The sequence below is a fragment of the Scyliorhinus torazame genome, chromosome 19, assembly GCF_047496885.1.
Source record: "Scyliorhinus torazame isolate Kashiwa2021f chromosome 19, sScyTor2.1, whole genome shotgun sequence".
Lineage (NCBI taxonomy): Eukaryota > Metazoa > Chordata > Chondrichthyes > Carcharhiniformes > Scyliorhinidae > Scyliorhinus > Scyliorhinus torazame.
In genome coordinates this window covers 132,413,063-132,429,376 of record NC_092725.1, presented here as the reverse complement: position 1 = coordinate 132,429,376, position 16,314 = coordinate 132,413,063, and the positions used below count along the sequence as shown (strand labels likewise).

Sequence of the window (16,314 nt, the reverse complement as noted above, 5' to 3'; positions counted from 1 at the left end):
GTCATGCCTTGTGAAGACATATGACTACTACTACTAATGATAATCTTTATTGTCACAAGTAGGCTTAACACTGCAATGAAGTTACTGTGAAACTCCCGTAGTTGTCACATTCCGGCGCTTGTTCGGGTACACAGAGGGAAAATTCAGGATGTCCAATTCTCCGAACAAGCATGTCTTTCGGGACTTGTGGAAGAAAACTGGAGCATCCAGAGGAAACCTACGCAGACACGGGGACGTGCAAACTCCGCACAGACAATGACCCAAGCGGGAATCGAACCTGGGACCCTTGCGCTGTGAAGCAACAGTGCTAACCACTGTGCTACCGTGCTGCCAGTTCTTCAACTAAAAGATATATTTTTCTAACAAACCTTTTCAAGATCTTCTTTCCCCATTGTCAGAAGTCCTCTGAAAGATATATCATTCTCCTACAGAAAGTAATAATAGAAGGCATTTTAAAAAGTCAGTATATTTTACAGATGCTCTCTTTTATTGACATGGCATTAAACCACCAGTGGAGGGCCAGTAACATGCGACGATATTATAAAGTGCCAATTTAGCAGCTTGTAAAACAATCATTCACCTTTGCATCATCAATTAATTCTGAATTCTATCTTCTATTATATCCTAACAAACTATGTAATTAGATACTTTAGGTTTAAGAAGCTCTTGCAAACTTTTCACAAATCAACTTCTATATTGGCCTTCTTTGGAGTTCTACTGTGTAATTGGTAAAATACCTCAAACTTTGATCAGCTATCCCTCATAACAAAATTACTTTTTGCGTCAAATTTTAATAACTAGGCTTGCTTGTACTTGAGAACATTTATTAAAAGGTTTGACATTTATCCAAAATAAATGTAGAAATCACAAAAGGAAATTTAATAGATAGCTCAGTGTCTGTACAAAATGCCAATGTTAAAAAGAATATGTTCAGTTGTCAATAAAATGAATAAACATACCTCAAATAATCCCTGAAGGTGTTCAAGTTCAAGCCCAGATAGAAACAGTTCTACATCACCAAAGTTTGAAGTTGAACTATACAAAATTGATCAAATCTTTTAATATACAGCAAGAAAAAGCACAATGGTTAAAACATCAAACATTATTTACAAAAATCTAAATACCATGGGGTCCTATGTACATATAAGACCATTAGGAACAGGAGCAGGCCATTCGGCCCCTCGAGCTTGCTCCGCCATTCAATAGGAACTTGGCTGATGAGACATTCCTCACTTTCCTGCCCTTTCCCCGTAATCCTGGATTGCCTTACTGATCAACAATTTATCTATCTCAGCCTTAAATATACACCAGGACTCTGCCCCCACAGCGCTCTGTGGCAAGGAGTTTCAAAAACTCTCAACCCTCAAGAGAAGAAATTCTTCCTCAACTCAGGCTTAAATTGATGCCCCATTATTCTGAGACTATGCCCTCTGGTCCGAGACTCTCCTGTGAGGGGAAGCAGCCTCTCAGAATTTACCGTGTCAAGCCCCTTAAGAATCCTATATGTTTCAATGAGATCAGCTTTTGTTCGTCTAAATTCCAATGAATAGAGTCCCAACATGTTTAACCTTTGCTCATAAGACAATCCCTCCATACGGGGATTTCCGTTTTAAGCTTCCGTTCATAGATGGTGTCAGAAATTAGGGAGATGGGAGCCTCCATATTGACGTCCATTATAATAGGGTTGCCCATTCAATTGTGGCACGACCCAAAAACGGTGAGACTCACCTTGGACTGATAGCACGTTCAACTTTAATTCATCCGAATGAATCATTTTAGTTTCATTGCAGTTGTTACTTCTTTTCTTCAACATTAGGAATTTTCTTAGCTGAATCTGTTTTGTTTCTTCCTTTGAATGAGTTTGGTGTCTTCCTTTGAGCGTCCTTTTCTGGAGAAGTTACTTTAAGCTATAAGCTCTTGCTGTGTGGCCAGTTCTGCCACAATTTTTACATTGGCTGTCCATGCTCCAGCAATGAGTCTGTGAATGGCCCGTTTTTGCACAGCGAGACACACCTGTTGCTGGGCAGAGCTCTTGGCAGCAGCCAGTTTATAGATCCTTGTGGTTTTTCCGAGCTGAGAAGCCTGCTCAGCTGTGAACTCCACTGAAACAGCAATATCTAATATGCTTAGTTGATAACCTTCTTTGAATGGCCTAATTTTTCAAACCACACACTAAACAATCTTGAATTCATAGAATCATAGAATTTACAGTGCTGAAGGAGGCCATTCGGCCCATTGAGACTGCATCGGCCCTTGGAAAGAGCACCCCACACCGCCACCCCATCTCCGCAATCCAGTAACCCCACTTAACCCCTTTGGACACCGAAGGGCAATTTAGCATGGCCAATCCACCTAACCCGCAGATCTTGGGACTGTGGGAGGAAACCGGAGCACCTGGAGAAAACCCACGCAGACACAGGGAGAACGTGCAGACTCCACTTAGACAGTGACCCAAGCTGGGAATCGAACCTGGAGCTGTGAATTGTGTCATCTAATGAACTGCTGCATTCACAAAAACTCCCAAGTCGCATGAGGGTTGCAATGAACTGCTAATATTTTCCTGTTACAACTGATTCCTTCAATGAAATGAAACCTCTTCGCAATAGTGAAGGGCTTTGGTAAATAATGATCTTCTAGTATTTTCACCAAGTTCTTCATGTCTTATCTCCGGGGAACCCGGGCTGAGCAAAGCTTCTTAGCAAATTAAAAGTTTTGCTTCCGATTGTACTTAAGGACTTTAATTTCTTCTGATATTTTGTTGGCCTAGCGGTCAAAATGCAGACGCACGAGGCGCTCCATAAGAAGTGCATCGAAAGGATTGAAGTCCTGGAAAACAGATCACGGAGAAAGAACCTCTGGATCCTGGGTCTCCCCGAGGGAGTGGAAGAAGCTGACGGCGGGGCTTACGCGAGCACGATGCTACGCTCGCTAATGGGAGCTGAGGCCCCCCCGGGCCCCTTGGAAGTGGATGGGGCCCACCGGGTCCCTGCGAGGAGACCAAAGGCTGGAGAACCACCTAGGGCGATGATCGTGCGATTTCACTGCTTCAATGACAGAGAGGTGGTTCTGAGATGGGCCAAGAAGGTACGAAGTAGTAGATGGGAGAATGCGGTGATACGAGTGTATCAGGATTGGAGTGCGGAGGTGGCGAGAAGGAGGGCGAGTTTCAATCGAGCCAAGGAGGTGCTGCACAAGAAGAAAGTGAAGTTCGGGATGTTGCAGCCGGCGCAATTGTGGGTCAGGCACCAGGATAGACATTACTATTTTGAAACGGTGGAAGACGCATGGACCTTCATTCAAAACGAGAAACTGGGCCAGAACTGAGGGACTGATGTTGGAGGGGAAAGAACAATGCTGATGTATATAGAGATGTAAATTGGGGAGGGGGGGGGGGACACTGAGAAATGTGGGCGCCGGTGGGGGGGGGAAGAAGAGACACAGGCGGGGGATGGGGAATGGGGCGGTAGGGGGAGCTGCGCCATGAGGGGCGGGATGGTTCTAGAGGGTGCGGGGTTTCTTTTTCCCGCGTCAGAGAGATGATGGCGGGAAGATAGGCACAAGGAGGATGGGAGTTCCTCACACAGGGGGGTCAAGGAGATAGCGGGAGAAGCCGGGGTCAGTTGAAGTCAGCTGACTTTCGGAAGCAATATGGGGGGAGTAACCATGCTAGATGGGGATCTAGCGGGGGGGGGGGGGGGGGGGGGGGGCAACTGGGTTGCTGCTGTGGAGATCGAAAGGGAGCTGGTAAGAGAAAAGGTGGTCGGGGCGGGAATGCGCCGCCTGGGGGACGGGTGGGTGCGCGGAACCGGGACGTGGGACTGGCCCAGAGAGGGTGATGGCTAGTCGACAGGCCCGCCCCCCAGTTCACGTGGAACGTGAGAGGCCTAAATGGGCCGATTAAGAGGGCCCGAGTGCTCGCGCACTTAAAGGGGCTGAAGGCAGACGTGGCCATGCTTCAAGAGACGCATCTGAAGGTGGCGGACCAGGTTAGGTTAAGGAAAGGGTGGGTGGGACAGGTGTTCCACTCAGGGCTGGACGCACAGAATAGAGGGGTGGTCATATTGGTGGGGAAACGGGTGTCGTTCGAGGCTAGGAACATTGTAGCGGACAGCGGGGGCAGATATGTGATGGTGAGTGGCAGACTGCAGGGAATGGAGGTCGTGCTGGTCAACATATATGCCCCGAACTGGGATGATGCGGGATTTATGAAGCGGATGCTGGGACGCATCCCGGACCTGGAGGTAGGAAACCTGGTAATGGGGGGGTACTTTAACACCGTGCTAGACCCAGGGTTAGATAGATCTAGATCCAGGACCGGAAGAGGCCAAGATGTTTAGGGGGCTTATGGACCAAATGGGGGGAGTGGACCCGTGGAGATTTGCTAGGCCGCTGGCCAAAGAGTTCTCCTTTTTCTCCCATGTCCATAAGGTATACTCCCGGATAGATTTCTTCGTTTTGGGAAGGTCACTGATTTCGAGGGTGGAAGGAACGGAGTACTCGGCCATAGCTATTTCAGACCATGCCCCACATTGGGTGGATCTGGAACTAGGAGAGGAGAGGGAGCAGCGTCCACTCTGGCGACTGGATGTGGGATTATTGGCGGATGAGGGAGTCTGTGGAAGAGTGCGGGGATGTATCGAAAGGTACCTGGAGGCCAACGATGATGGGGAGGTCCGAGTGGGGGTAGTATGGGTAGCGCTGAAGGCGGTGGTCAGGGGAGAGTTGATCTCCATCGGGGCTCACAAGGGGAATACAGAGGCCAAAGAAAGGGAAAGATTACTGGGGAAGATTTTGAGTGTGGATAAAAAATATGCGGAGGCCCCGGACGAAGGACTATACAGGGAGAGGCGACGACTCCAGACGGAGTTCGACCTGCTGACCACGAAGAGGGCAGAGGCACAGTGGAGGAAGGCACAGGGGATGAGATATGAATATGGGGAAAAGGCGAGTCGCCTGTTGGCCCATCAGCTTCGAAAGAGGACAGCGGCGAGGGAAATAGGGGGTGTTAGGGATGAAACGGGAACCACGGTGCGGAGAGCTGGGAAGATAAATGAGGTGTTTAAGACCTGTTATGAGAGGTTATATAGGTCCCAACCCCCGGAGGGAAAAAAGGGGATGCAGCAGTTTCTGGACCAAATAAGGTTCCCGAAGGTGGAGGAGCAGGAGGTGGCAGGCCTGGGGGCGCCAATTGGGGTGGACGAGGTGACCAAAGGGCTGGGGAACATGCAGGCAGGGAAGGCCCCGGGACCTGACGGGTTCCCGGTGGAATTTTATAGAAAATATGTGGACTTGTTGGCCCCGCTGCTGGTAAGAACCTTTAACGAGGCCAGAGAAGGGGGGACCCTACCCCCGACAATGTCGGAGGCGACGATATCACTAATCTTGAAGCGAGATAAAGACCCGCTGCAATGCGGGTCTTATAGGCCTATCTCACTCCTAAATGTGGACGCCAAGTTGCTGGCAAAAGTGCTGGCAATGAGGATAGAGGATTGTGTCCCGGGGGTGGTGCACGAAGATCAGATAGGGTTCGTAAAGGGGAGACAATTGAATGTCAACGTGCGATGGCTATTGGGGGTGATAATGATGCCCCCAGCAGAGGGGGAGGCAGAGATAGTGGTGGCAATGGATGCAGAGAAGGCATTTGATAGGGTAGAGTGGGAGTATCTATGGGAGGTGCTGAGGAGGTTCGGGTTCGGGGAGGGGTTTGTCAGCTGGGTTAAACTCCTCTATGGGGCCCCAATGGCAAGTGTAGTCACAAATCGGCAAAGGTCGGAGTATTTTCGACTACATAGGGGAACAAGACAGGGATGCCCGCTGTCCCCATTACTGTTCGCGCTGGCAATTGAACCACTGGCCATAGCGCTGAGAGACTCCAGGAAATGGAGAGGGGTGGTTAGAGGGGGAGAGGAACACCTAGTCTCACTCTACGCGGATGACCTACTGCTGTATGTGGCGGATCCAGTGGGGGGGATGACAGAGGTCATGCAGATATTGAGGGAGTTTGGAGATTTCTCGGGATATAGGCTCAACATGGGAAAGAGTGAGCTTTTCGTGATACACCCTGGGGACCGGAGTAGAGGGATAGATGGCCTGCCGCTAAGGAGAGTGGAAAGAAACTTCCGATACCTGGGGATTCAGATAGCCAGGAGCTGGGGAACCTTACACAGACTCAATCTGACTCGGCTGGTGGAACAAATGGAAGAGGATTTCAAAAGGTGGGATATGCAGCCGCTGTCACTGGCGGGCAGAGTGCAGGCGATTAAGATGATGGTCCCCCAGAGGTTCCTATGTGTGTTCCAATGTCTCCCTACATTGATCACTAAGGCCTTTTTCAAAAAAATAGATAGGAGCATCACGAGCTTCGTGTGGGCTGGGAAGGCCCCGAGGGTAAGGAGGGGGTTCCTGCAACGTAGCAGAGACAGAGGGGGACTGGCGTTGCCGAATTTGGGCGACTACTACTGGGCCGCCAACGTGGCGATGATTCGTAAGTGGATGATAGAGGGAGAGGGGGGCGGCGTGAAAAAAGGCTGGAGATGGCGTCTTGCAAAGGAACGAGCTTAAAAGCGCTGGTGACGGCGTCACTGCCGATCTCCCCGAAAAAGTTTACCACAAACCCAGTGGTGGCGGCAACATTAAGTATCTGGGGGCAATGGAGGCGACAGAGGGGTGTGTTGGGAGCCTCGGTGTGGTCCCCGATCAGGAACAACCATAGGTTTGCCCCAGGGAGGTTGGACGGAGGGTTCCAGAGCTGGCACCGGGCAGGAATTAGGAGAGTGGGAGACTTATTTATAGATGGGATGTTTGCGAGCTTGGGAGCGCTAGAGGAAAAGTATGAGCTGCCCCTGGAGAATATCTTTAGGTATATGCAGGTGAGAGCGTTCACGAGACAACAGGTGAGGGAATTTCCGCTGCTCTCGACGCAAGGGATCCAGGACAGGGTGCTTTCGGGGGTGTGGGTCGGGGAGGGCAAAGTGTCCGAAATATACCGGGAGATGAGAGAAGAGGGGGAGGAGCTGGTAGAAGAACTGAAGGGAAAATGGGAAGAAGAGCTCGGCGAGGAGATTGAGGAGGGTTTGTGGGCTGATGCCCTAAGTAGGGTAAATTCCTCTTCCTCGTGTGCCAGGCTTAGCCTGGTCCAATTTAAGGTGCTACATAGAGCACACATAACGGGAGCGAGGTTGAGCAGGTTCTTCGGAGTGGAGGACAAATGCGGGAGGTGCGGGGGAAGCCCGGCGAACCACACACATGTTTTGGTCATGTCCGGCACTGGAGGGGTATTGGAGGGGAGTGGCGGGAGTGATCTCGAAGGTGGTGAAGGTCCGGGTCAAGCCAAGCTGGGGGTTGGCTATATTTGGGGTAGCGGATAAGCCGTGAGTGCAGGAGGCGAAAGAGGCCGATATTGTGGCCTTTGCATCCCTAGTAGCCCGGCGTAGGATTTTACTCATGTGGAAGGAAGCGAAACCCCCCGGCGTGGAGGCCTGGATAAACGATATGGCGGGGTTCAAAAACTGGAGCGGATGAAGTTTGCGCTGAGAGGATCGGCTCAAGGGTTCACCAGGCGGTGGCAACCGTTCCTCGACTATCTAGTGGAATGTTAGGGGGAAAATAGATAGCCAGCAGCAGCAGCCCGGGGGGGTGGGGGGGTAAATTGTTTGTGTTCTAGATGGGGTGAGGGGGTGGGGGGAGCATTATTTCGTGTTATTTGGTTAGTTTACTGTATTATTTAAACAATGTTATATATCAGTTATCATGTTACCGTTTTTGTTGATTTGTAAGGGGGAAAAATTGCGTTGGAAATATATTATTTTTTATAAAAATGGAACGTCTCTGAATATGCTTTCCAGTTCTCCGAGTCTTCACTAAAAGAGCCCATTCAGTCAAAATTTCCCGCCATTTTTCGGTATCGGAATGCTCTCCCCTTCGTTTAATTCAGTGGTCTAGTTCATTCAAGATGGATTACCAATTTGTAACAGCTTTAACTTTCATCAGCGTTAACTTCCATGCGAGTTATGGTCAGCTTTTGTTCTACCTCCTTCTCATACTGTACCGCAATTAGCGAGCCCCGCAGCCTGACTCCTCGGATTGCCGGTTTAAAATCAGTACGGGCCCTTCCTTTGCATTTTCTGGCCCAAAACCTTACCAGCTCCAATGCCAGCGATTTCAGACCTTATGTTTATCTGCTGATTGGTTGATCTGTTGACGCTGCTCCACTCCAACGCTTTTTGAAAAAAAAATATTTTCTTTCTTCTGATCTGTCCCTCGTTGGCAGTTTTCTTTTTGTAAACTGTTGTGTCTTTAGACAAACAGTATGGAAGGAGTAGATTACCGTTGCACGAGGGTTTGATGCAAGATTAACAGAGGTTTATTGAGACGGTCTTCACTGGACAAGGTTTGGCACTGGACTGTCCAAAAGCCCACACAATAGCTGATGGTGTCACCCATGTCACGTGGCTTGGATCTTAAAGAGAAATTGCACACAACTTCAATGCACATAACTTCAATAATCCACTTCTATAACACAGGGCTGGAAGTGAAGGTTCACCACACTGATGCCTGGGATGGCAGGATTGTCTTAGGTGGTGATTGGGCCACCTAGGGCTGTATTTGCTGGAGTTTAGAAGAATGAGAGGGGGCTGCATTGAAATGTTTAAAGTTCTGGCAGGGCTGGACAGATTAGATGCAGGGGTGATGCTTCCCCTGGCTTGGTGGGTCTAGAAAAAAAAAGGTCTCAGGATACAAGGTAGGCCATTCAGGAGTGAGTTGAAGAGAAACCTCTTCACTAAGAGAGTGGTGAACCTGTGGAATTTCCTACAACAGAAGCCTGTGGAGACCAAGTCACTGAATAAGATGCAAATAGGTACATTTCTAGACTCTAAAGTCACCAAGGAGTATGGGAGGAGAAAGCGGGACTACAGCATTGAGAAAGAGAATTGAAATGATCATATTGAATAAATGAATATGAATAATCGCTTATTGTCACAAGTAGGCTTCAATGAAGTTACTGTGAAAAGCCACTAGTCGCCACATTCCGGCGCCTGTTCGGGGAGGCTGGTATGGGTATCGAACCGTGCTGCTGGCCTGCCTTGGTCTGCTTTAAAAGCCAGCGATTTAGTCCAGTGTGCTAAACCAGTCCCTATTGAATGGCAGAGCAGGGTCAAAGAATGGAATGATTTATCTCTGTGCTCCTATTTTCTATGTTTCTATATTAAAAACTGTGGCAACAAGAGGTCAGAGCAAGAAATCATGTGATGATTTCCGGACTCCTCAAAGCCTGTCTACCATCTACAAGACAGGGATGCGATGGAATATTCTCCACTTGCCTGGATGAGTGCAGCTCGAACAACACACATGAAGCTTGACACCATCCAGGACAAAGCAGCCCACTTGATTGCCATCCCATCCACAAACATTTACTCCCTCCACCATCTATGCACAGTGGTAGCAGTGTATACCATCTACAATATCCACTGCAGGAGCTCACCAAGGCTCCTTAGATAGAATCTTCCAAACCGGCGACCTCTATCACCATGGAGGACAAAGGCAGCAGATGCATGGGGACACCCCCACCACACTTCCATGGGGAATGTGCCTGTAACTACTGCATAATTCATGACTCCATGGAGGTTAAAATGGACTAAGATATTAATTCCCTTTATCTTCAGTAGTTATCAATTAGAACCATTTCCATCCAACAATTTCTTCTCGCTCTGAGTTAAGCTGACACAACACCCTGGGCTCGTGCACGGTCAATTCCAGATCCACTTGACCCAGAGTCACAACACAAGTGAAATTAGATGTTATTTTAAATACCTGAGGTCTTTAGCTGAGCCCAATAAACTTAAGTCACCAGGTTTGTAACTTTAACACAACTAACCTTACACACGCGTGCGCGCGCACACACGCACACACACACAAGGATGGCTTCCAGTTTATGTCTTTCTGAAGTTAAAGCTTTCACTTCAGTACTTCTTCCTTCTAGGCTTGAGAGGGTTTTTCTTTGGCAAAGTTTTCTACTTTCTCTATAGATTCTGAATTAGTTCAAGTTTACAGCAAAGGTATCCCAAGCATTCACTGGTTTTAGAACAAAACAGTTCTGTACTTCAGCAGCGGGCAAAGAGAGACTGTCCCTTTCACTTTAAAGGTCCAAACACTTACCCAACGTTTTCTGTGAAAGCATCACGCAGGAACTAATCTCGAACTGTTGTCAGGCAGAACACTGTCCCTCGCCAACCCACCAGTTTCTAGCCAACCAATCAAACTAACTTCCTACAAAGCTGGTTCCTAAGATTCACCCAGTGTTGACGAGTCTGTTTCTCCTCTCCACAATAAAAACCTAGGAACACAACGTCCTGACAAGCAATCTGCTTCAGTGTGAGTCCTCTGCTTAAAGGCACATTCCGAATATGGGTCCATGGACCAAAAATAATAAAAGAAAAGAAAATAGGAAATAAACAGGAAGGACTCTTACAAGCCATTACCATAATTTGTTGCTCTTTCCTGTATTAGAATGATTTATGAAGTATTTGAAAATCGCCTCCTCTTTAGATACATTCTGCAGTTTTCCCAATAAAGATGAATTTGAAGTCACTGTGAGTAACGATGCTAACTGGAGGGAGAAAGAAACACTATAAAGTATTATGTTTAATTGTAACATCAAACAGTGATCTTTATTATACATCATTTGTTATTAGTGGTCCACACGTCCATCTCCAAACAACCAGTTTTAAATTTGAAAATTAAGTGTGTTTAAATTTGTAATAAACTATTTCGGCAAAAATAAAACCGATTACACTAGCTTAAATATTACATACCTGCTATTAAGCACAGATAACAACAAATCGAATACATTGCAAAAGCGTATTGTGCTTTTTGTTTTGTATTCTCTAACTCAAGCATTAATGGTAGGGGCAGCACAGCAACACAGGGTAGTACTGCTGCCTCACAGCGCCAATGTCCAGGGTTCAATTGGCTCCCCACTCTGCAACTGGATCCTCGATTTTCTGACCAACAGACCACAATCAGTAAGAATGAACAACACCTCCTCCACAATAGTCCTCAACACCGGCGCCCCGCAAGGCTGCGTACTTATCCCCCTACTCTACTCCCTGTACACACACGACTGCGTGGCTAAACTTGGTTCCAACTCCATCTACAAGTTTGCTGACGATACGACCATAGTGGGCCGGATTTCGAATAACGATGATCCGAATACAGGAGGGAGATAGAGAACCTAGTGGAGTGGTGTAGCGACAACAATCTCTCCCTCAATGCCAGCAAAATTAAAGAGCTGGTAATTGACTTCAGCAAGCAAAGTACTGTACACACCCCTGTCAGCATCAACGGGGCCGAGGTGGAGATGGTTAGCAGTTTCAAATTCCTAGGGGTGCACATCTCCAAAAATCTGTCCTGGTCCACCCACGTCGACGCTACCACCAAGAAAGCACAACAGCTCCTATACTTGCTCAGGAAACTAAGGAAATTCGGCATGTCCACATTGACTCTTACCAACTTTTACAGATGCACCATAGAAAGCATCCTATCAGGCTGCATCATAGCCTGGTATGGCAACTGCTCGGCCCAGGACCGCAAGAAACTTCAGAGAGTCGTGAACACCGCCCAGTCCATCACACGAACCTGCCTCCCATCTATCGACTCGATCTACACCTCCCGCTGACTGGAGAAAGCGGGCAGTATAATCAAAGATCCCTCCCACCCGTCTTACTCACTCTTCCAACTTCTTCCATCGGGCAGGAGATACAGACGTCTGAGATCACGCACAAACAGACTCAAAAACAGCTTCTTCCCCACTGTCATCAGACTCCTAAATGACCCTCTTGTGGACTGACTTCATTAACACTACACCCTGTATGCTTCATCCGATGCCAGTGCTTATGTAGTTACATTGCACATGTTGTGTTGCCCTATTATGTATTTTCTTTTATTCCCTTTTCTTCTCATGTACTTAACGATCTGTTGAGCTGCTCGCAGAAAAATACTTTTCACTGTACCTCGGTACATGTGACAATAAACAAATCCAATCCAATCCAATCCAATTCCGGTCTCGGGTGACTATGTGTGTGGAGTTTGCGCGTTCTCCCCATGTCTGCGTGGGTTTCCTCCCTCAGTCCAAAGATGTGCAGGTTGGGTGGATTGGCCCTGCTAAATTGGCCCTTAGTACCTTGGGATGTACAGGCTAAGTTGCGTACGGGTTGTAGGGCGGGGGAGTAGGCCGAGGTAGGTCCTCTTTCAGAGGGTCGGTGCAGACTCGATGGGCCGAATGGCCTCCTTCTGCACCGAAGCAGAACTTACTGAGTTATTTGGTTGCACAACATAACTTTGAACTTGAAATTTTAATTACCCGTGCCGAACACAATCAGTCAGGCATCAGTCGCTCAAATTGGGCAGCCATCAATGTTCTTTTATTTTAGGGTAGTGGATCTGGTTTGATCTGATATTTTGCCCATACAAAGTGACTTTCAATTGCTTAACTGATTACTGCTCTTCCAGAACCAATTTCATTCTTCAATTGGTTCTTATAATCCAATATGAAATATTATATAGAGCGCTAATAGTACTGCTGCTTCACTAGTAAAGTCAGCTCACACAAATTCAACTCCTATTTTTCCTGTTTGCATTCTTGGGTGTTTACCTGTGAATGAAGATTTTTCTCGGCAATATTAGCTGCCACCTCTCCATTTTTGGTCTTCAACATTTTATCCGCTCCTAACTCAATTAATTTCAGCACTGTACTTTGGCGGCCTTGACTTGATGCCCATGTCAGCGCCTAAATGTTACGGGAAAGAAAAGGCTATTTTCAGAGGCTGCACAAAATTTTCCAAGCCATTATAATCTTAGATTAAACAACTGCAGCTATCATACCTATAATATACTTTCACAAAGTAGCCAAAAAAATCCCATCAAGGAATGGGATGCAACAATAAAATTTTCCCTCTGTAAAATTAATCCACAGACTGTAATGTTTCCATAACCTGGTAATGCTCGAGTCATAGCTTAGCCACACCCTCCCCTCCCGAAGCAAAATGTGTTTAGAATGAGGTAACTTAAAAATGGCTTTTGTTACAATGCAGTCATGCATAGGGTCGAGTTACTTTCAATCAAAGGTATTTCTCAAATTTTACTGCAAACAATGAAACTTGACTGGAGGTGCATACTGTATAGCCATTTTCATCCTGGATATTTATTTCTGCCCCTTGAGCCACCAGCAGTGCAATAGTCTGAGTGTGTCCTTCTCTAGCTGCATACATCAATGGGCTCATCTGATTCCTGAAAGGAGAATAAAACCTGTCAGCAAAATGCACGTTTTCTGAAACATTAAAATCACCATAGATGCACTTAATTTAAAAAATGTACATCTAACGCAGAACCGCACTTGTATAAATCCATCGCTTTTTACATGTGAATCATTTAAAACTCAATGTGCCATCACTAATCACTCACTAACAATGATTCAGCCATCGTATTTCTTGGAGAATTAATAATAACCTTTATTGTCACAAGTTAACACCGCAATGAAGTTACTGTGAAAAGCACCTAGTGGCCACACTCCGGCATCTGTCCGGGTACACAGACGGAGAATTCAGAATGTCCAATTCACCTAACAAACACGTCTTTCGGGATTTGTGGGAGGAAACCGGAGCACCTAGAGGAAACCCACGCAGACACGGGGAGAACGTGCAGACTCCGCACAGACAGTGATCCAAGCCTGGAATCGACCCTGGGATCCTGGCGCTGTGAAGCGACAGTGCTAACCACTGTGCTACCGTGCCGCCCAAGAGAGAGATGTGATTTGTAAAGTGGTTTTACTTCTTCTAACTGTTTCCGGGTAACACTTCTTTTAACACAGTCAGCAACCATCTGAAGTTTGTGACTTAAATCACAAGTTCCCAATGCAGGACAATTTCTCCTCGGAAGTTTGAACTTGCCCTTCCCGAGTAATTACAACATGGTACAGCACAGCAGATTAATACAACATAATGCAGGCAAAAAAGAAAGATCCGAATTAAGAAAATAAATCTCCATTTAATTTATATTTGTTTTCCCAATATATTACTCCATTGGTTCCCAATATCGTGCCACTCTGCCAATCTTAATGTTTTCTTTAATCAAACTAACGTTTTACCCCTGCCATACAATCTGCTCACAAAAATATACAAGAGCAAATAGCAAATTCTGTAGTGTTTAAGCTTTGGATAGTCAACACCTTTGTAAACAAAAATATGATTAGTTACATATAACTGAACTGAAGGCACAGATTGTTCTGTAATCAGCAGTGTGAGTCTGTGTTCAAGTGAACCACAATGAAAGATAAAGTTGGCATAAAACTTTAATAATAGAAATGAAAAGTGGCCATTCTCCAGATAGCTGAACTGGTTAAAGCAATGAGTACCTAGGTCAGGCTGAACCAGTTAGCTGAACTCAGCAGGGATGGTGAAAGAAGCCACTATCAGCATCAGCACCCCTGAGTTACAGAAGCTCAACTTTTACTGGAAGTCCACATGTATGAGCATTGAGTGAGATCAGGATCAAGCTTGTCCATACGGCAGGATTGTATGCAGGAAGGAAAGAGAAAAAGCACAGACAGAAAAGAAAAATAAATCAGCAAAGGCTAGAGGTTAATGCGTTTCTGTCATAAAATAAATTTCATTGATAGTAGCTGCACATAAACAGACTTAGAGTCTAAACAGTACTGCTAACTTTTGGAGGTCTTTGATACAGGAAAGGTGGCAATTAATGAATGACAGCTCGGACATTATACCTCAAGGCTGATAATCATTTGTCCGGGTACCAATGGCAAATCATTGCCACTTAATCCTGTGAATCATATTCATAGAGTTATGCTCAAAACCCATGAAGGGGAAAGAGGAGTACAAGGCCAAGCTGATCCTATTGGCAACCACACCAGCAAATGGGCTTCCCATAGAATGTAGCCCCATTTAAAGCAAAGCACAACTTAAGCAATGATCCTGGGTAATTCCTTAGAATAGCCAGTGATGTTCAGCATTCCATGCAATGTGGAACCAGAAATGCTTATCTTTGACGAACTGGAACCGGAGGTTTTTCTCCACGAGCAAGAGGAAACAAAGGAGGCAAAAATGTCCATTATGATCGGCTGGTGTGCATCTCCTTAAAGTGGGAAGTTCTACATGTTGACATGTATCATAACCACTACTCGTGGATACTGAGCACAATGAATTTTGGAGATAGGTTTTCTATATTTCCCAGTGTGGATACAGGAGGAGCTGGGGCTGGTACATGGAAGGGGGATGTGGGCTAAGATACAAGGAAGTGATCAGAGATGGTCTTCTCTGTAATTGGTGTCATGGAATTAGCAAGACCACGTGAGATGGCAAGGTCAAGGTGAGTGAATGTAAGTTGGAAAGTTTATATGGAGGGAAAGATCTAGGAGGATAAGAGGGCGGTGAACTTAGAGAAGACAGCATAGTGAGTTCAGCTGGAGGTTGCTCTATGCAGAGATGTTTAGAAAATGTATTCTTTCATGAGATGTGGCTGCCGCTGACTAGGCCAGCATTTTCTGCCCGTTCTTGTTTTCGAGATTGTGGTGCTGAGCTGCCTTCAACTGCAGAATGCGGTTTCACTATACTCATATCGCTGTTCGGAGGAGCAAAGATTTTGACTCAAGACAAATGAAAGAACGGTGATAAAATTCCAAGTCAGGATGATGCGTGGTTTGGAGGGGAACTGGCAGGTCTTGGTGTTCACATGCACCTGCTGCCCTTGTCCTTCTAGGTGGTAGAGGTCGTGGGTTTGGAAAATGCCGTTGAAGGCGACATGACCGGTTGCTGCAGTGCAGCTTGGGTGTGGTGCACTTTGTTGCTACTGTGTCTCAGTGGTAGAGGGGATGAATGTTTATATGGCCGATGGGATGCCAATCAACCGGCCGCTTTGTCATCGATGGTGCTGAGCTTTGAGAGCTGTTAATGCTGCACTTGTCCGAGCAAGTGGAGAATATTTCATCACATCCCTGACTTGTGTCTTCTAGATGGTTGGCAAACTTTGGGGAGTTGGAGCTGGGTTACTCACCACAGGATTCCCAGCCTCTCATCTGTTCTCAGTATCTACGAGGCTAAGTTTCTGATCAATGATAATGCTCCCCCAGGATGTTGACAGGGGAGGGGGGTTCAGCGATGGTAATGCCATTGAATGTCAACAGGAGATGGTTAGATTCTCCCTTGTTGGAGACGGTCAATGCCTTGCATTTGTGTGATACGAATGTTACTTGCCATTTATCAGCCCAAGCCTGAATGTTGTCTACGTCTTGCTTCACACAAGACA

At 46.6% G+C, this 16,314-nt stretch overlaps 1 protein-coding gene across 2 annotated transcripts in view; it reads right to left on the bottom strand.

Annotated features, from left to right (window-relative positions):
- Positions 1 to 16,314, bottom strand: part of asz1 (ankyrin repeat, SAM and basic leucine zipper domain containing 1) — a 134,512-nt gene that overhangs the window by 45,939 nt on the left and 72,259 nt on the right. For both annotated transcript variants that reach the window (XM_072485247.1, XM_072485248.1), the window contains exons 5-9: positions 13,173 to 13,284; positions 12,650 to 12,784; positions 10,479 to 10,606; positions 960 to 1,035; positions 369 to 425 (exon numbers count right to left, since the gene is read on the bottom strand). In XM_072485247.1, coding sequence (XP_072341348.1) covers positions 369 to 425; positions 960 to 1,035; positions 10,479 to 10,606; positions 12,650 to 12,784; positions 13,173 to 13,284 — 508 coding nt within the window. The remainder of the gene's footprint in view (positions 1 to 368; positions 426 to 959; positions 1,036 to 10,478; positions 10,607 to 12,649; positions 12,785 to 13,172; positions 13,285 to 16,314) is intronic.